The sequence below is a fragment of the Paramisgurnus dabryanus genome, chromosome 24 (genome assembly GCF_030506205.2).
Source record: "Paramisgurnus dabryanus chromosome 24, PD_genome_1.1, whole genome shotgun sequence".
Lineage (NCBI taxonomy): Eukaryota > Metazoa > Chordata > Actinopteri > Cypriniformes > Cobitidae > Paramisgurnus > Paramisgurnus dabryanus.
The window spans coordinates 8,108,544-8,130,143 of NC_133360.1; the positions used below are offsets into that span (position 1 = coordinate 8,108,544).

Here is a 21,600-nt window from a genome sequence, read left to right on the forward strand (position 1 = left end):
ACCACAAAACCAGTCATAAGTAGCGTGGGTATATTTGTAGCAAAAGTAAACAATGCATTGTATGGGTCAAAATTGTTATAATAATTAATAAGGATATTATGTAAAGATCGTTTCATAAAGATATTTTGTACATTTTCTACCATTATATATTGTAAATAAACATATGTATTTATCATTAGTATTATGAGTTGCTTAAGAATTTCATTTGGTCAAATTGTATGGGGATTTTCTCCACATTTTGATGTTTCTGCACCCTCAAATTCCAGATTTGGGCCAGATGCAACCCTCCAATCATCTTTATCCGGCCCGCCAGTCATCTATGTCTGATTTAAAATAAGCGTGGGTACTTAGTCGGAAAGGGTCTGCATTGGGTGCAAATCATCTGCGGGTGCGTACTTATCAAGTCCAATTTCAGCTTTGGATGTATAAAAAACATGTGCGACTACACCACACTGTGACACGCCGACCGGAAGTGATGTATTTCAGTGTGTTCCTATCAAAACACTGCGATTTATTTTGTGCAAGGTAAATATAATGAATCCTTTTTTTGTTTAACTTTATCAGTAAAACTTGGATCCCTTAAAAACGATTGAATACTGATCAGTAAATTATTAAGAATAAATATATTCGTAGATTAAAGGAGTAGTCCACTTTAAAGATGGGGTCCATTGACTTTTTATAGTAGGAAAAAAAATACTATGGTAAGTCAATGGGCCCCATCTATAGAGTGGACTAATCCTTTAAAGGCTCTTGCGCTGGAATGAGCTTCTCTCCCATGTTGACAGAGATTTACGATTAAACTGAAATTTCATTACGACAGCCACTATATATTTTATTTTTATACTTGCATTTTTTGTGCAATGTTCAAAGTTTAATTATTAACATTTGGCTCTTGCAATCTTAAACTGCAATTGTTTTTCAAATATTATAAAAGAAAATAAGAGTTTTCAGTAATTAAAAGGCTAAATGAAAACAAAAATGGCAACAAAAACAAAAGTTATAACACATACATACATGCCTGCCTGCCATACATCAATGCAAAGCTTAATGATTCAGATTATGTTTAAAGGAAAACACCACAGTTTTCATTATTTTACTATGTTCTTACCTCAACTTAGACGAATTCATACTTATCTTTTTTCAATGCGTGCACTTAATCTTTGTACAGCACATCGTGAATGTGTTAGCATTTAGCCTAGCCCCATTCATTCCTATGGATCCAAACAGGGATGAATTTAGAAGCCACCAAACACTTCCATGTTTCCCTATTTAAAGACTGTTACAAGAGTAGTTACATCAGTAAGTATGGTGGCACAAAATAAAACTTTTGTTTGGATCCTAAGGAATGAATGGGGCTAGGCTAAATGCTAACACATTCAAGAAGCACTGTACAAAGATTAAAAGGGCACGCATTGAAAAAAGAGGTATGTATTAATTCATCTAAGTTGAGGTAAGAACATAGTAAAATATTGAAAAATTGTGGTGTTTTCCTTTAAATTTCAAGTGGTCCCTTATGACTGGTTATGTGGTCCAGGGTCACATATAAGATGCAGGTCCAAACCTTGTTTTTGTTATTGGCGAGATTGATTCGAAGGACACCCATCCCATGCAGGACAAACTTCATGGAGGTCATGAGGTTATCCAATACTGCAGGCTGGAAAAAAACAGGAGACATTACATTACATTTTTTGCAAACACTCAAATATCTATGTCTATGTGTACCTTTCTATTGTATTTCCCCTTCACAAAGACATACACACTAAGTGTTCATTACCCATTCAGTTGATCATTTAATTATAACCACTTAACTGTCACTGTTCCTGTAGAGGAACACCTAGGTTTACTTCAATATTTTGGATGTAAATGTTTATTAAATCATGACAAACTATATATTTTTGGAAAGGTCTAAGCCTCTAGAATACATATTTCAGCAGTGTTTTATAAAATAAATTATGTAGGGAGAGTAATTGATTCAATTTTAAAGAGAGTGCGCCTCAAAACATTTATGTACTGCTAAATGGCATTCTCCCACCGGTAGGATGCCTACAATTACTTCAGTGTTTTGCATACTAATTTTTATCCAATCATGACAAACTGTATATCAATGGAAAGCTCTAAGAGTGTAGTTTTCATTTGTCATCATCATTTTGGGAAAATATTGACATGGTGTGAGTCATTTTCTAAAAGGTCACGGGCCCTCAAGCGGGCCCACATTGTTTTTACATATTTATAACACTAATACCCTATCCTAAACCTAAAAATCTTGACAAACTATGTATCTTTTGAAAGCTCTAAGAGTGTAGTTTTCATATTTCATCACAATTTTTGGAAAATTATGACGTAGTCAGAGTCAGTTTCTAAAATGTCACGGGCCACAGGTGGACCCAATTTGTTTTTACATATGTATAGCACTAATACCCTGTTCTAAACCTAAACAATCTTGTCAAACTATATATCTTTGGAAAGCTCTTAGAGTGTAGTTTTCATATTTCATCAAATTTTGAGAAAGAAATGACGTAGTGAGTGTCAATTTCTAAAAGGTCACAGGCCAACATGTAGGCCCAATTTGTTTTTACATATGTCTAACACTAAACCCCAGGGCCGCATTAACACTGTAAGGGGCCCCTGGGCTTTACCCTTTTGTGGGGCCCTTCATCCACCAGAATTACAGCCTACATTCACACAATCTTTATAATAACCCTGCTGAAAAAAACAGCATCAAACCAGCATGGACCAGCATGGGAATTATCATACCAGCATACCAGCACCAAAACACAACATATGCCGGTCTTGCTGGTATGACCAGCATGGGATGCAGGTGCTAATGCTGGTTTGGTCCTTGTTTAGCTGGTGCTAATGCTGGTGCTAATGCTGGTTTAGCTGGTGTTCACTAGCAAACCAGCACCAAAACACAACATATGCTGGTCTTGCTGGTATGCTGTTTTTTTTAGCAGGGCACTAAGTGCAAGTTGTCAGGCTTTTATTTTGCTGGAATAAATGCAATAACAAAATATTAAAACCATATCAGAATGCCCACAATATACACAAATATCACTGCATAACATATGCACATAGTCCTAGCTAGGGGTGACCCGAATAGTCTAAGATTCGATGCTTTGACAGGAGAAGCCTGATTCGACTACTGCACAGTCGAATCGTCGCAGATGTGTTATAAAATGAGGATCATTTAATTTTGGCTATATAATATTGAGTGCACATTATCTGATTTCACATATAACAGCTTTCTCCCAATATAAAAAATATACAGCCTATTATGATAATACGAAGTAAATAATATGTGAAAAAGTAGCTTTTAATAAATATTTTTAAAGTCTGTTAATAGCCTAAATCCCATGACAGGGCTACACGTCCATATCCAGAAACCATTGCAAAGTCTCTTTGTTTCTGCAATTTAAAAGACAAAACAGGCAATTCTATACTTTCGTTATTTTAAAATTTATTTTAATATTCCTTTGTTTTTATTTAATTTATAGATTATTTAGTGTTATCTGACTAAACTATTTGTGGCTTGTGTTTTATTCCCCTGCGCATTTAGGCATTTTGCACCCATGTTCTGCACCTTATTGATTCTGACTTCATTTTGTTTTTAGTTTTTATTTATTATAAAGGTAAATTCTGATCTAATTTAAGTTCTGTAAGTTTTGGATTGCTTTCCGTTGTGTCGATGTTACGCTGTTGCATGCGGTCACATTCAATTTAGCCGAACGCGCTAGGTGTTCTGCGTGATCATATTTAGGCGTTCATCAAACTAAACATCAAAAAACAGATTTTTTCGACAAGAATAAGTTTTAAAATGTATTTAAAAAGGTTACCTAACTTGTCAGAAGTTGAGCTACAAAACAGGTAAGCCGTTTTTTTTTTTTTTTTTTTTGTGATGACACCGAATATAAATATCTCTACCGAATCTGACACAATTGTCTCTCTTGTGATTTATTCACGAGTTCACACTTACAAATAATTCTGAACAGGGTTATTAATATGCGTATTTGGCGTGCTGTCCGAGGAGAGGGCTCCGAGCTCGTTAATGGCCTGAGCCCGGAGCGCCTCCTGGCGGGGAGAGGGTTCCGGGCTCGGCCTTAGGCCCGAACCCAGAATAATCCCCCCTGTTCTGGTTAGTAAGGTGACTAGGCAAATCGTGCAGAGAAGGGGAGGTGGAGGGATGCTGAAACTATCAAGGAATGAGGGTGAGTTGATTTTCAGTCTATATAGGTTTCTGTTGATGCCGATCAGGTGAAGACCTAATTGCAGATTGTCGACAGCTGGTCATAGTTACAAGGTAATTAGGTTGATTATTTGAACGTGCTCCTCCCGAACTTTGTTAATAAAACATCATATAATATGGTCGGTGTTAACTTTCAAATGATAGAAAATAGATTCCTGAAACAAATGTTATAAGAAAAAACATCAGATGTTTCAAGTGAATACAGAGATGATCAAAGTGAAAGTAAGCAATCAGATATTTCTGTGCAAAATAATAAAGCATATATAGTGTCTATGAAATGATTATTTTAAGTGTTTTCTTGTTATAAATGAACTGTTTAAGGAATTGTATATAAAGCTTGTTTTTTTATAATTTACAGTAACAAATTATATGTAATTTCTCTACTTTTATTTCCTTGCCACGCTAAATCTCAAAATGAAATAAGATCGCTGAACTTAGCCGTGGCTTCCGAGGCAGAATCTAATTTGTTATTTATTAGATTTAGTTATCAAAAATGTTTTGTGTAATATCTTTGTGTGCTGTTCTGTACATCTTGGCTTTAAAATGTTACGAGGAATCATTTAATGAATGTTTACACGTTGTCTTTCATATTAAGATAAAAACGCGTCCTCAGTTTCGTCTTTGTTCATCAGAAATGCAATAATGGATATTTCAGACAGAAATTTTAAAAAGCTGACTAATGATTGCAGGGTAGCCTACGTACAGTAAGTGAGAGATTTTCTTGCGCAGGAACTGCATTCACGCACGGACATTCAAAGCAAAGCGATTAAGCATCATTTTAAAGGGAGTATCAACTTTTTATAAAATGCGGTTGTTATTTTTTTCCGGCATCTCGGGGCCCTTTCCAGCCCGAGGCCCTGGGCTTAAGCCCAGGTAAGCCCATGCATTAATGCGGCCCTGCTAAACCCCTACTGTAAACCTAAAAAATCTTGATAAACTATATATCACTGGAAAGCTCTCAGAATGTCGTTTTTATATTTCAAGGTCATCTGATGATAGAAATAATGTAGTGACAGTTTTTAGATACATGACCCCACCCCCCATAGGAATGCATATTAATTTTATATATTCATAATTCTAATATCATATTATAAATCTTCAAAAATGTTGACAAACTATATATCATTGGAAAGCTCCAAGAATGTAGTTTTCATATTTCAAAACGTTTTAGCAGTTATAATAATGCAGTGACAGTATTTCATCAATTTGTGACAAGAGAATGCAGCAAACCGTTGACATCTAGTGGCCGTTGTTGGTAAAACCACTAAAAGTGTTACACAAACCTCATTTTTTGTGATTTTATCTTAAAATTTGGATCACAACTGCTTGAGACATATGGCCTCATGTTTACATTATTACTTTTGTGAAACATTTTCATTTTTATAATTTTATTTATCAAATTAATATGTTATTGCATTATTTTTAATTATTATAATACATTTAAACTGCTATAACAATTTTTCTGTTAAATATTTTCACATCCAGAAACATCAGTGAAAAACCTTACATTGTCTTCTTTAAAACAAGACCAAGATTAGTCTTTTAGACCAAAAAATGCCAAAGTTATATTAATTTGAAGCTACACATCAACTTTTCACCCCCCACTCAAAAGGGTGGAGTGACAGGTAAGTGGATAATATTCAAGTCACTAAAACTTTAGTGAAACTCGATTTCCACATGCACAATAAGCCACTTCACGCATTTTGATCCAAGACGTCACCTTACTAATTGTATTATTTGAGTAATTGTCTTCTGATTGACAGGTATGAAAAAATATCTTACAGTGTCTTTTTTACAATGTAAAAAGACACAAAACCCATTCAAATACTTGTGAAAGAAACCTGTTGGAGTGTCTAACAGAATAATTCAACTTTTTGTTAGTGGGCGTTATCGGGAATTTCAACTTAATTTGTATCGTCTCAAGTCAGTCTGAGGAACAGGGCGGGTTAAGTGGTACGTTGCTACTCGATGGAAATGACATGCCGACCAACGTGACGATTAAATGTGATTTAATGAGATTATGTAGTTATGAATTACGGTGCAAATGACATGTCTATTGCTTTCCAGGGCGGAGAATGTTAAGAAACTTTGTGCAGAGAAATTTTAAGTAAAAACTAGGGCTGGGCGGTATATCAAGGTTTAATAATATATCAGTATTTTTTCCCAGTGGGATATGGGATAAGATAATACGTCTATATCGTTATGGTCTGATACACCGAGATATTCATTGCATACCGTAATCCATAAAAATTAAATAAATAAAAATGAGATGTGTGTTGTATACCGCCATTCATCCCAAAATTACCAAGATATGAATATGGGTTAATATCACCCAGTCCTAGTGACGACCATATCAATTTCTGTAAAACAGTCAAGATTAAATAGTGTTTGCAACCCAAAGTGTTGAATGACCGATTTTCAAGGGAATTATAAAATATGAAAAATCCTAAAGACTTCCATACAGTCATACAACCAACAAAGTGCATTGTAAAAGTTATTAAGATTTTTTTTTTTTTAAACTTAAGCCACCTGGCCAACCTTATAACCCTCATTTCCGCCACCTGATTCTCTCGCCAAAACAAACGCATTCCTCCCCTTTATTGAACAGCTTTTGCTTGCTGGCCCGTGGATCAAGCATTCCCGGGAAAACCAGCAGGACAGTGTATGCCGAAAAGCTTTGTGGTTCTGCACTTTTATTGATTTCACAAAGTGCATTAAAACAACCAGAGATAAAGTTCAGGAGTGAATCAACAATGAAGCTATTCTGGAAAGAGATAAGTGTGGGGTATTGCAGAGACCTTGGAGAGCAACCAGAGGCGAGTGTGCGTGTGTGGTGGGGGGGAACTAATACCCTTTTTGTACTTGAAGAATTTGGCACACATTCCTTTGAAGAAACTTCTCATACTGTTTGGCTAGTATGGAAAACCCCCATATGAAAAAGTAATGTAATATACATTAGTATTTACTATAGTAAACTGTAGGAAAACATACTAGTTGTGTTCACATAAATAAAAATAAAATGACCTTGACCCAATTTACAGTACCTGCACTGCATAAATGACATCATCCCTAATACAAAGCAGTTTAAGGGGCGGAACCACTTATCACATTTTGGAGAAAGCTGACAGAGACAAATATGCATTGATGAATCATGTTTATCAAAACGATGTGTAATTATTAAGGTAAACACGGTCTATTTTGACTTCATGTTGACTTTGAGGAGTGTCAGCTTTGGGAAGGAATAAAGAAGAAGAAATAATGACGACTTCATTTTCTTCTGTAGGCGTGTGGTGATTCAAGACCACAGTGACGGTTAAAAAGGAAGAAAAGATTAAGAGACAATACAGTGCTTTAAAACACTCCTGTGACACTCAGGTTGGGACATGTCCCTATTTATACTTTAACACTTCACTTTTACCTTACATTTATGATTCACACAGCAAGCCACACCCTTCCCTGCCCTCCCTCTTACAGACCACGATCCACCCATGGTGACCCGAGTCAACCAGAGCTAGTCTGATTATAGACTGCAAGCTTGTGTACGAAATGAAACTAGCCAAAATTACAGGTCTCTACGTGCACATGCACGTGTGACCCTCCAACAGTCCAGTAAAGGATAGCGAAGCCAAAACCGAGTTCGACCGGACCTTTGAACGTCACAAGTTTAAGAAAACACACATGGCAGAGGTCAGCATAAAAATAAAATAAAATAAAGGCTTTTAATTTGATCTACATCAAACTGAGCCATGACCCAAACCCGAGCCTTGCGGCATCCCCCAAGTCAAGACAAGACTCCAACTGGTTCATTTGCTCATCCAGACTGTTTGGAAAGGAGCTCATAGTGTGTTATCCCTTTAGTTCAAAAGCTTTGCCTCAAACAATAAAAGACGTTAGCTTAACGCTAATGCAGGACCTGACTGTTTTGTTCCTCCAGTTATGCCGACAAACAGTGTTTGTTTAGCGGAACGGCCATGCGGTTGAAACATTAACTAGCGAGGTGCCGAAAGACAAACTTTGCATTTCCAGTGAGGGGTTTTCACAAGGGCTTCTGACCACAAACTATGCAGCGACACGGCTAATCGCACATCAGTCATTCAAAGACCCACAGTCCTCTGTTAGTCACATATCTCAATGGCGTTCATTTCAACGCCTGCAGTACTCGACAAACGACACGGCAAATAGCTAGCAATTTAGTCAGCTTCTTTGATGTACTTACAAAAGTTTTAAAAGTGAAATCTACAAGCCTGATGTTGGTAAAAAAAACTTGTGCTTTGCCAAAGATAGTGTGTGTTGTTATGCTTGACAAAATGATTTGCTACTCCTCCAGCGCCTCGTAAAAATTTAACTAATGTCAGCAATTAGGTTTTGTATTACGCAGCTCTTCGGGGTCTGTTTTTTCTAACAGGGAACCCTGAGGTGTGACTTAAAAAAAACGCGCAAAAACACTTGAACCTCTAACGGCATGATGTCATTTGTAAAACGAGATAACAAAAGGCCTGAGGTTCTGACTTTGTGAGTTTCATGGCTGTCACGACACATACAGCATTACATCATTCACACACGAATGTTCCCACATTCCCAATCTTTTTTCCGTTTTGTTTCATGATAACGGAAAGCCTGGCGGCAAAAGATACTTTGGAGTTTCGAAAAGGCGTGTGTTTGTTTTGTTTTAAGGGTTTGTTCATCATTTTCCACTGTGTGATGGTCAGTGTCGTCATAAAGGTTAGCTAACATACAAGGCTAATATATAATAAATAAACATTTCACACACACACAAAAAAAACCTCTTTACAACAATGGTAGCACAACGATTTCCATTTTCCCACATAAGCGGAGGCTACATATCTACTGTTACGAATTATACATTTCAACAACTATTATGGTCATCCAACAATGAATTCCAAAAAAGCAGTTAAAGGGGATTTATTTAAAGACATGAATGCTTTTAAAGGTGCCGTAGAATGTAAAACTGTATTTACTTGGGCATAATGTATATAGGGGTGTCACGATTCTCCAAATCCTTTATTCAATTACATTTTCGATTCTAAGGTCACGGTTCAATTCGATTCTCGATTTTTACTTTTTTGCTATTTCATTTTTAGACTAAACTTTTATGAAATATAATAGCTGACGAGATTTAATTTTTAAATAAGAGTTTAAATAAAATCAACTGATTGTTGGATAACTATCTGACCATCCTGTCCCATCCCTATCCATCAATATTTGTCTTTGGCCTGGTCTGAAGCAATGAACGAGCTTAAAACCCCACAGGCAATTCAAAACACCATTTATGCATTCTTATGCAAACTCACAGAGAAATTTGTTGTTAACACAAACACACCCTGAAGGAAGAGTTAATGAGGAAAGAGAAACATGGCACACAAAACCCGAGCTACTGTAGGACAGACGTGAATCTGCACCTGGTTCTTTACACAAATTCATGTACGTGACCACTGTTGTGGTCAAATTACAAAATTTCGAAGGATCAAAGAGACTTTATTAACAGTGAAGAAAGCTATAGTCAGGAGTCTCTCGCAGGAGGAAGGTAAAGCTATAAAAATACGTACGGTATGACTGGGTCCTGTATATCAAACAAAATGGGAAATTTCGCAGGGTAGTGATGTATTTATCACGGTAATGATATAAGAATTGCATCATACTGTCCAGCACTACACTGTAAAAAAATTTTTTTTTTACAATGTAGTACTGGTTTGCCAAAGAAAGAAACTGACGCAACTACTTGTTTTTTTTACGAAAAAGTGACATTTTCCCCGTAAGTGGCTAGCAGTTAAAAACTGTGGCGGCATAGTTTAGGTTGTGGGGTTTAGCGATACCAGGCCTGATGACCATATCAAAAACACAGCTGGTGATGATTTCCGATGAATGAGCCAATCAATGGCATTTCGATTGCTTCGGTTGTTGCCATGGCAATAAGACGTACGTAGGTCGCAGGTTAATCTAAAATATGATGCAGTTCCACACTGCTACCTTGGACACCGCGGTGAGTGACAGGTTTAACTTCAGGTGCAGGGAAAGTACACGGTGATTATCGACTTCCCAAACCACACAAAGATAATGGATAGTGTACAGACAAACTATAGAACAAAGTTTGCTTAAAGGAACAGTTCACCCAAAAAACTTTGTTCTGTTGCAGATATTTTAAATAATGCTTGTAAATCAAACACGTCTGGGGCACCAAAAATGATAAGTGGATCCTGATATGAGGCAAAAAATCTACATCCAGACACAGGGGCGCATCTGGTACTCAATCAATGTCTTTGTTTTTGCTAAACACAAATGAAGATAAGATATTTTTTTTTAAAGTTTGTAACCAGGCAGATCTGGGGCACCATTAATTTCCATTGTAGAAAAAATAATACTATGGAAGTCAATGGTGCCCCAGATCTAGAGAAAAATATCACATAGGGCCGCATTTGGTACACAATCATAACTCTAGTAGGGGAACAAAGTACCAAAAATGATAAGTGGATCCTGATACAAGGCAAAAAATCTACATCCAGGCACAGGGGTGCATCTGGTACTCAATTAATGTCTTTGTTTTGGCTAAACACAAATGAAGGTAAGATATTTAAAAAAAAAGTTTGTAACCAGGCAGATCTGGGACACCATTGACTTCCATTGTAGAAAAAAATAATACTATGGAAGTCAATGGTGCCCCAGATCTAGAGAAAAATATCACATAGGGCCGCATTTGGTACACAATCATAACTCCAGTAGGGGAACTAAGTACCAAAAATGATAAGTGGATCCTGATACAAGGCAAAAAAATCTACATACAGGGGCGCATCTGGTACTCAATCAATGTCTTTGTTTTTGTAAAAACAAATGAAGATAAGATATTTAAAAAAAGTTTGTAACCAGGCAGATCTGGGACACCATTGACTTCCATTGTAGAAAAAAAGAATACTATGGAAGTCAATGGTGCCCCAGATCTAGAGAAAAATATCACATAGGGCCGCATTTGGTACACAATCATAACTCCAGTAGGGGAACAAAGTACCAAAAATGATAAGTGGATCCTGATATGAGGCAAAAAAATCTACATCCAGGCACAGGGGCGCATCTGGTACTCAATCAATGTCTTTGTTTTTGCTAAACACAAATGAAGGTAAGATATTTAAAAAAAAAGTTTGTAACCAGGCAGATCTGGGACACCATTGACTTCCATTGTAGAAAAAAATAATACTATGGAAGTCAATGGTGCCCCAGATCTAGAGAAAAATATCACATAGGGCCGCATTTGGTACACAATCATAACTCCAGTAGGGGAACTAAGTACCAAAAATGATAAGTAGATCCTGATACAAGGCAAAAAATCTACATCCAGGCACAGGGGCACATCTGGTACTCAAATAATGTCTTTGTTTTTCTAAACACAAATGAAGGTAAGATATTTAAAAAAAAGTTTGTAACCAGGCAGATCTGGGGCACCATTGATTTCCATTGTAGAAAAAATAATACTATGGAAGTCAATGGTGCCCCAGATCTAGAGAAAAATATCACATAGGGCCGCATTTAATCATAACTCTAGTAGGGGAACAAAGTACCAAATATGATAAGTGGATCCTGAAACAAAGGCAAACAAAATCCACATCCAGGCACTCACATGGTTCTAAAGGTAAAAAGCCTTTATTTTAAGACAGGGCTATACATGAAAAAACAACACCACCAATGCGTTTCAGCTCAAACAGGCATTCATCAGGGTGCTGAAACGCGTTTGTGGTGTAGGTTTTCATGTATAGCCCTGTTTTAAAATAAAGGATTTTTAACCTTTAAAACTACATGAGTGCCTGAAAGTGGATTTTTTTTGCCTCATATCAGGATCCACTTATCATTTTTGGTACTTTGTTCCCCTTCTGGAGTTGATTGTGAGTTCCAGATGCGCCCCTGGGTTATATTTTTCTCTAGATCTGGGGCACCATTGACTTCCATAGTATTTTTTTTCTACAATGGAAGTCAATGGTGCCCCAGATCTGCTTGGTTACAAACTTTTAAATATCTTATCTTCATTTGTGTTTAGCAAAAACAAAGACATTTAAACAGGTTTGGAACAACTTGAGGATGAGTAAATGATGACAGAATTGTGATTTTATTAAAATTTAAAGAAGCGGCACCATAAAAGCATTATAGAAGTAGTCTGAATGGAAATATTTCATTACCTGTAGAGATTTAACTCATTTACGTGTAATCTTGACATCCAGTAGGCCATTAAGTGTTTTCATCAGATCATCAAATCATTAAGCAGATCATTCTGAATCATGAATCATGAACTGATTCATAAAATAAGTGACTCAACAATTCATTCACAAACTGGACATCACTACAATACACTTCCAAAAGGTTTGGTGAAAAAGTAACGTCAGGATTTTAATTTTGTGTGTGAAATGTTAATTCATAAGTTTCTGATATATACAAGACAACACAGGAAAACATGTTGTAGGACAGCAGTACATTCACACGTGTTTTCCTTACTCTTCCTGTTTCGTGTGTCAACATTCCACACGTTTTCCCCCTTCCTCTCTCTCTCTTCCTATACATAACAATAAAAAAAGAGTCGAAGCAAAATCCACTGATCCGTTCAACCGAGGTCTTGTTACACAGCTGAACCACTGACCCCTTAAACTTTTAACAATCCCCAAACATGCAGCGGCTACATTTTCCAGACGGTGAGAAAGCACAGAGCATGGGGACTAAATAAAGCTATTATCAACCTTCGCCTGCAACGAAGCTTAGTGTAGAGATGCGGGTCTCACCTTAAAGCTGGCCAGCTCCTGCTTGGTGAACCCATGGCTGTGGATTATCTTCATTTGTTTGACCAGCGTGCTCTTTCCGCTTTCTGCCGCCCCTGGGGTTTATTGTCAGAGGAGACACAAAAATGAATAACATTTTTCCACCAATTACGACTGAGCCTAATTATAATGAGATAAAGTCACTGCCCATGTTTAGGGTTCGAATCAACAACCCGTCAGTTACAAATGTTCATTTTTACAATGACCGATTCATAGATTACAATGAAAGTAGACACATATTTATAAGTGACAACATTATATTTTAACTTACTTTAACTCATCAAAATAAGTTAAAGGGATAGTTTACCAAAAAATTACATCCTGTCATCATTTTCTCACCCCCATGTTGCCCTAAACCTGTATGAGTAACACACAATTAGATATTTTGATACAATGATGGCAATCATACAGTTGATAGTACCCATTGACTTCCATAGTAGGTCAGACAAATACTATGGAAGTAAATGGGTACCATCAAAATATCTCCTTTTGAGGTCAACAAAAGAAACTCATACAGGTTTAAAACATAAGAGTAAATAAACAAATGTTGGTTGAACTATCCTATTAAGAAATTTTAACTTCCTACTTAAAAATCTAGCTAAGACCAGCATAAGTAGTGGTTTAAGGTGGCAGTAGCTGGTTTAGGCTGGTCCTCACAACTTGGCAAAGCTGGTGGGTCAGCTGGTCTTCCAGCTAAATCCAGCTTGACCAAAACACATCTAGACCACCTATTCACCAGCCAAAACCAAGATGGTAGAACAGCTAAAACCAGCTCATCAGCTTATGCTGGTCTTAGCTGGATTTTTCAGTCACAATAAAAATGACTTAAATACTTAAAAAGTTTGTGCAGCACAAATAGTTGACCTAAAAACTTTTACACCGGTTTGAATCCACAATCACAAACCAAAATCTGAGTTTCAAACACACCCTTTCGATTACCTGTCCATATCTTTGTACGCACACCCACGTACTAGACCCAAAAATGTGCATTAGTTATTGAAAAGTAAGTTAAGACGGTGTAAATAAAAGTAAAGATTAAGCCCAAAGCTCAGACCAGGTGAACAAACATCCATGATGAGTGTTTTCTTACCCAGCATGAGGATCTTCACCACATTCATCTCTCTCTTCGCGTACTCGTACAGATCTCGGTCTATCTGTGAGCTGTGGATCTTCGCCTTCTTGTCCTCCTCTGTCAGGTCGGTTCCCAAACACAGACCCATATCCAGAGCTCATGTCTTTCCCCGCAACAGCTCAAAAAACGGGCAGAAAGTCCAGAATCACGACGAAAAGCGAACGCGTAAAAACATCCCGAGTCGGCGAACGTGCGAGATCTCCGTGCGCGCTCATCTAAAGTTCGTGCGTAAAAACGCACCGCAAGATCAATCGATCCTAATGTTGATGTTTTGGTTTTTGCGAGAGGTCTGAGTACGAGTACTTTGAAAACACAAAGGGGAGTAGAGAGAGAGAAGAAAAAGCGAGAGCGAAGTTGGGATGGTCCCGAAAGTAAAGGAGGAAGGAGAAAAAAGTTTTAAATTCGTCCGTTCCCGGTTACTCAGTCGGCAGCGTCTGGTACACTGTATCCAATGAGATCTCATATGTTAACTGTCGTGGCGCGAAACCTCATAATAACACACTAAAATACCTCTGTTCATTTATACACAACACAAATCTGTACATTAACTAATGGCACGAGTCCATATCGCCCACAGAAATCTCTTTAGTTCTCAGAGGTGTCTGCTTTCCCTTCGAAGGAAGTGACGTGAGGAATGTGTAACTTTGTTACCTGAGATGGCTTTTGTTCATTGTTGTTGTTGTTGTATCATGTTTGAGATATGAATGTTTCCGTGTTTACGTTAGTACTTATATGATAGAGATGGGTTTTGCGCAAAATATCAATGATTGGGAAAAAGTTGAGATTTTTAGGAAGCATCTGATTAAAATAAGGTAAACTAATATATAAAAAGCTAGGGAAAAAACTAAACACGGGAATAAAATTGTTTAAATTATTTTTTATTCCCGTGTTTAGTTTTTTCCTTACCTTTTTGTATATTAGTATAACATTTATTTTAAATTTTTTTTTTTTTTAAGCAGAATATATATATATATATATATATATATATATATATATATATATATATATATAATAACATTTATTTTTAATTTATTATTTTTTTAAGAAGAAAAAAAATATATATATATATATTTTTTTCTTAAACAATTTATTTATATATACATAATTATTATACACAGTAAACACATATATGATGTAAACAAAAACTTTTATTCTGCAAACGATTAGTCACAATTAATCGTAATGCAGCCCTGAAGTGAAATGAGGTAAAACCAAGCAATAAAATATTAATTAAAGACTTTTATAATGAGAAACTTTTATAAATATTGACTCATAAAATGGAAAGCGATCTATATATCTATAGTAAGTTGGCAAGCAATTCAAATTAAATATTTAAAATGAATATAAACATTACATAAATGAAATGGGCTGAAATAAAGCAATAAAATATGTTGATATATAACAATAAAATGGCTTAACACAATATAAAAATCAAATGTAATTAAAAATATAAAATATGAGTGAAACTATATAAATGAAACGGGGCTGCATAACGATTAATTGCAACTAATCGTTTGCAGAATACACATTTTTGTTTACATTATATATATGTGTGTACTGTGTATTATAATAAACTGAAAAAAAAAAATATTAAAATTACTCAATTTTTTAAGGTAAGTGGTTGCAATCAATTTATTTAAGCTACATAATTTTTTTCAGTATGTATATATATTTATATATGTATTAAATTAGTGTTACATATGTATTTTTGTAACACTAATTTATATATGTATTTTTTTTCACAGCAATTCGATGTTAAAAACAAAAATATGCTACTGTTGCAACAACGTGCATATTGATTAAAAGCACAAGAAGCATCATAAATTATATAATAAATATTTACGTGTATATATTTTTTACATACATATAATTATTATACACAGTAAACACACATATATGATGTAAACAAAAACTTTTATTCTGCAAACAATTAGTCACAATTAATCGTAATGCAGCCCTAAAGTGAAATTAGGTAAAACCAAGCAATAAAATATTAATAAAAGACTAATAATGATAAACTTTTATAAATAATGACTCATTTTAGAAAATTAGGTTTTGTTACTGTACCCTTTGGTAAGTTTTCTAACTTCATCCCACTGAAAAAAGTAACAAGCAAGTGCTGAAGAGGCATTTATAAATAAATGTTAATCATGATCTTGTTAATGTGTTTACACATCAATACTGTGACAATTTCAAAATCAAATATTGTGATAAAAAAAGATTGACCATTTATATAAAAGTCAGAAAGAGTGAATTGTTTTGAAACTGTTTTATTGCAAAAAACTGCAATCTTCTCTGCAATACATTTTTTTTATGGCATACATTAACAGTTTACGATGAGATCAGTGAAATTAAAAACATCGTCTAAGGACACAAACAACATTCAGCGTCTCACAGGTAGGTTCAGAATTGGTCACTTAACATTTCTGCTCACATTTACAACATTAAATTAGTGTTACATATGTATTTTTCTTCACAGCAATTCGATGTTAAAAACAAAAATATGCTACTGTTGCAACAACGTGCATATTGATTAAAAGCACAAGAAGCATCAAACTGCTTAAAAACAAGATAAAAGTACATAAAAGTTTGACAGCTGGGGTCACGGTGACGAACACAAAGAATATTTATGTTGCTTGTTAAAATAAAGTGTGAACTAGCAGTGACGGTCGTAGTGACATCTCTGGCCTGAGGTCAATCTACGTTATGATCGTGACTTCGAAGATCGCGTGACTTTACGATTCGCTTGGGCGGACGTAGCGTATGGGAAAAAAGGCGGATAAAAGACCATAAAAGTAAAAAAAGGGCGACATGTGAATGCAACTTTTTTTTAAACTGCGAGTCAATTTGCTCCACGATAAACAGATCAAGGTCCCATTTCTACAACAGCACCTGTAGAAAATAAAATACCTGGGATAATTCTCACAAGCCTGTAAAAAACACATAAAGGTCATATTTTACTCAATAATCACTAGGAAAGAATAATAAATTATATTTAGCAAAAATAAAAACTTCTTTGATCATTTAAAATGCAGTATTCATGCAATATTTCTTTTTTTTAAAATTGGGGTAAAACGTGACCTGCATATGTTTTCGTAGGATTCAAACACCAGAAAAAAACATAAAATAAATTTCTAGTGTTTCTAAAATTTCCAAACAATATCCCAAAACGCTTTTATCTATTTCAAGTATGCATACTAAGGTTAATGACACTTTTAAAAAAAGCATTCCTTCAAATCACATTTCTCCGCAGACGGCTAATCTACGGATATTTGTGCGTATGGATACTGAATGACAAAATAAACGTTGAAATGAAACTTTCTCGTCACCTTCATAGACGGATCTACTAGTTTCACCCGAGAAAGTTATCTGACCTATTTAATAAGTACCATAAAATCTCTCGGTGCACAGTTAAGTGCTTTTGTCATATGATGAAGTAAACGCAGGTATATCTTCCGCCGCCTTGTTCGTTCAAATGTAGCATGCATTTAAGCTTTGTTCGTTAAATTGAGTCATTAAATTGTTAAATTGAGATGTTAAATCATTTTCACCGGCGCACTGAGGGAACAGTTTCCATTTCAAGACGGAGATTAATTGAATTTGTTAAGGAGAGGTTGGTACAGTTAATTATTTATCTGAGCCGATTCAGTCTTCTCCGGATCTTCTTTATGCTTCAAAGCCTCGAACACGGCTATCTCTTTAGCTTCCTTCTTCTGGTTCCTGGCCTCGTATTGCAATCTAGAAATATAAATTAAAAATTTTGCAACATTTCAGTGTAAGGTCTGCCAAATAGTTTTCCAAACAAATAAAAAGAAACCACATGCATATAAAGGCAATTCAGCCTATTTTGTTTAAGTAAACTACTATAAAAAGTTATTTTTTGACTGAGTCAAAGGTTCACAGAACTAAACCAGAGATTAAATGTTTGAGTCATGCGATCTAGCTCATTTGCATAATCTATCGACGCATCTCACGACTGCGTTTTAATCCACACCTGTTGTCGATGATTCTCTGCACGATATCATCAGTGGTCAGGTTGTTGCCGCTATCCAAGATGCGGAAAATCCCTTTCTTCTTCGGCTCCTGGGAAGCGAACAGGTGCTTAGATTTTGTACAAAGCGAGGAAATTAAATATGTATATTATAAGACGAATCGTCTGTACTCACGGCATAGGGGTCACTCCCGTCTGTATCTGGAAACACGTCTGTTTTCCCGTGGCACACCAGATCCACCTACAGCCAGACAGATGTTAACAGTAGGGGTGGGAATCGCTTGGACCCTCATGAATCGATTCAGAATCGATTCTTAGTGTCCCGATTCGATTCCGAATCGATTCTTGACGTACTAATTTGCATATCTGTGACGTCATTACGTCACATTTGCTCTCAAAGCCAGGTGAATGTTTGCGCTTTTGCTACTAGTCTGAACTGTCACATACTGTACTTAAATGCAACTAAGGGATAAATAATGTCATTCTTATATACATATATGTCCTGTTTCTGTTGTAAGACCAATTAAACCCAGTAAAAATAGTAATTAAACGTGACATATTAATTCTATATGTTAACTGGCATTAACTTCCACAAACTGACTAATGTTAAGCGTCTAATCATCATCATTATACACTTGGCAGTATTACTGTATTTATATAATGCAGCACACTCAGCGACTGAATAACAAACTATGTGCATATTTTTACAGAAGTATATTCATGTTATATATAAACAGTCAGCGGATGGTTTAGGGCAGGGGTGTCGAATACGTCGATCGCAAAGGCAATGCTGGTAGATCGCACATAATTTAACTGCTGCTCCACGCGCGAAATTGTCATTATGGTCTTAAAGAGTAATTGTGAAACACGCAGGTCTTTTTGAGTTGCTGCGCCTTTCTTCTCAAATGTGTTTTGCCAGGCCACTGCAGCTCAGTCGTCTTTAACTTCTAAAATTCACAAGGAAGCGCATTATTTCCTCACGCAGGAGTGATCCACACGCACGCCATGGTGTGTGTGTGTGAGCGAGCAAACGAGAGAGAGAGAGGCAGCGTAGCGCTGATTTGTATGCTTCTGATACTGTTGTAATATTCACTAAACCGCATCTCCGCTATTTTAAGGAGTACTCGACATGTACTCAAGGATTTTTTTTAAAACTCCTCAAAAATAATAGAGTAATGGTGACAGCCTTAAATTCAATGTAGAGATATATGCAGTATAATCCTACAAGCATTTAAAGTGTTCTTTCTCTTCTGCTCTTGTAAGCTCGGCTATGCGCTCTTGCAGGGCGCGCTCTCTTAGGTTGCCCATGTGCATCACCGCACCCCCAGTTGAGTTCCGCCTTTTGGTTCTGATAACGTGACGTTATTATTTTGTAAACTAACATTTAAGAATCGATTCTTGACATTTGTGAATCGATTCAGAATCGGCCCACGTCCGAATCGCGATTCATCTAAGAATCGATTTTTTCCCCCACCCCTAGTTAACAGCTTTAGCACATTCAAATAGTTCAAGCTATTTACCAAAGTGAGTTTTAAAAATAAACCCCGGAGTATGGTCTATATTTAAACATGTACGCGAACCTACATGCACAGTCAAACGCACAGTTTGCAAAGCCTGGAGCATAGTCTGTTTTTTTACGTACACGCGAACACATGCGCACAGTCGAACACACAGCCTTGCAAATCCCGAAGTATAGTCAGTTTTTTATGTACACGTGAACGAACACACACACACACACACACAGTCGATCGCACAGCCTTGCAAAGCCCGGAGTATAGCCTGTTTTATGTACACACAAACATACACGCAAACATACACGCACAGTGGACCGCACAGCTTGCACAGCCTGGAGTATGTCTGTTTTTTTACATGCACACAAACATACGTGCACGGTTGAACGAACAGCCTTGCAAAGCCTGGAGAATAGTCTGTTTTTTTATGTACATGCGAAAATACGTGCAAAGTCGAACGCACAACCTGGCAAAGCCTGGAGTATAGTTGTGTTCTTTTATGTACACGCGAACATACGCGCACAGTCGAAACGCACAACCTTGCCAAGCCTGGAGTATAGTTGTTTGTTTTAATGTACACGCGAACATGCGCGCACAACCTTGCCAAGCCTGGAGAATGGTCAGTTTTTTATGTACACGCAAATATACGCGCACAGTCGAATGCACAGCCTTGCAAAGCCCGGAGTATAATCTTTTTTATGTACACGTGAACATACGCGCACAGTCGAACACATAGCCTTGCACAGCTGGAGTATAGTCTGTTTTTATGTACACGCGAACATACACGCACAGTCAAATGCACAGCCTTGAAAAGCCTGGAGTATAGTCTGTTTTTATGTACACGCGAACAAACGTGCACAGTCGAAAGCACAACCTGGCAAAGCCTGGAGTATAGTTGTTTGTTTTAATGTACACGCGAACATACGCGCACAGTCGAATGCACAACCTTGAAAAGCCCGGAGTATACTCAGTTTTTTATGTACACGCGAACATACGCGCACAGTGGAACGCACAACTTGCCAAGCCTGGAAAATGGTCTGTTTTTTATGTACACGCAAACATACGCGCACAGTCGAATGCAAAACCTTGCAAAGCCTGGAGTATAGTCTGTTTTTCATGTGCACGCGAACACACCAGCACGGTCGAACGCACAGCCTTGCAAACCCTGGAGTATAATCAGTTTTTTTATGTACACGAAAACATACGCGCACAGTTGAACGCACAGCTTGCAAAGCTCGGAGTATAGTCTGTTTTTTAACGTGCACGCGAACATACGTGCACAGTCTTATGCACAGCCTGGAAAAGCCTGGAGCATAGTCTGTTTTTTATGTAAAAGCGAACACACATGCACAGTCGAACACACAGCCTTGCAAACCCTGGAGTATAATCAGTTTTTTATGTACACGAAAACATACGCGCGCAGTTGAACGCACAGCTTGCAAAGCTCGGAGTATAGTCTGTTTTTTAACGTGCACACGAACATACGTGCACAGTCTAATGCACAGCCTGAAAAAGCCTGGAGCATAGTCTGTTTTTTGATGTACACGCAAACATATGCGCACAGTCAAAAGCACAGCCTTGCAAAGCCCGGAGTATAGTCTGTTTTTTATGTACACGAAAACATATGCGCATAGTCGAACAATCTGGCAAAGCTTGGAGTATAGTCGGTTTCTTTTATGTACATGCAAACATACGCACACGGTCAAACACACAACCTTGCAAAGGCCAGAGTGTAGTCTGTTTTTCAACGTGCACACAAACATACGCGCGCAGTCGAACGCACAGCCTTGCAAAGCCTGGAGTACAGTCTGTTTCTTTTATGTACATGAAAAATTAACCCGCACAGTCAAACACACAACCTTGCGAAGCCTGGAATAAAGTCGGTTTCTTTTATGTACACGCGAACATACACG

The 21,600-nt window shown here is 36.8% G+C and overlaps 2 protein-coding genes across 2 annotated transcripts in view; both read right to left on the bottom strand.

Annotated features, from left to right (window-relative positions):
* Positions 1-14,795, bottom strand: part of gnav1 (guanine nucleotide binding protein (G protein) alpha v1) — a 37,277-nt gene extending 22,482 nt beyond the window's left edge. The window contains exons 1-3 of the mRNA XM_065244558.1: positions 14,144-14,795; positions 13,018-13,109; positions 1,562-1,654 (exon numbers count right to left, since the gene is read on the bottom strand). Coding sequence (XP_065100630.1) covers positions 1,562-1,654; positions 13,018-13,109; positions 14,144-14,273 — 315 coding nt within the window. The 5' untranslated portion in view covers positions 14,274-14,795. The remainder of the gene's footprint in view (positions 1-1,561; positions 1,655-13,017; positions 13,110-14,143) is intronic.
* A 1,644-nt stretch (positions 14,796-16,439) lies between these two features.
* The window catches only part of pcyt2 (phosphate cytidylyltransferase 2, ethanolamine), a 15,185-nt gene continuing 10,024 nt past the window's right edge, over positions 16,440-21,600 (bottom strand). Inside the window, exons 11-13 of the mRNA XM_065244559.2 lie at positions 18,352-18,417; positions 18,180-18,268; positions 16,440-17,923 (exon numbers count right to left, since the gene is read on the bottom strand). Coding sequence (XP_065100631.1) covers positions 17,809-17,923; positions 18,180-18,268; positions 18,352-18,417 — 270 coding nt within the window. The 3' untranslated portion in view covers positions 16,440-17,808. The remainder of the gene's footprint in view (positions 17,924-18,179; positions 18,269-18,351; positions 18,418-21,600) is intronic.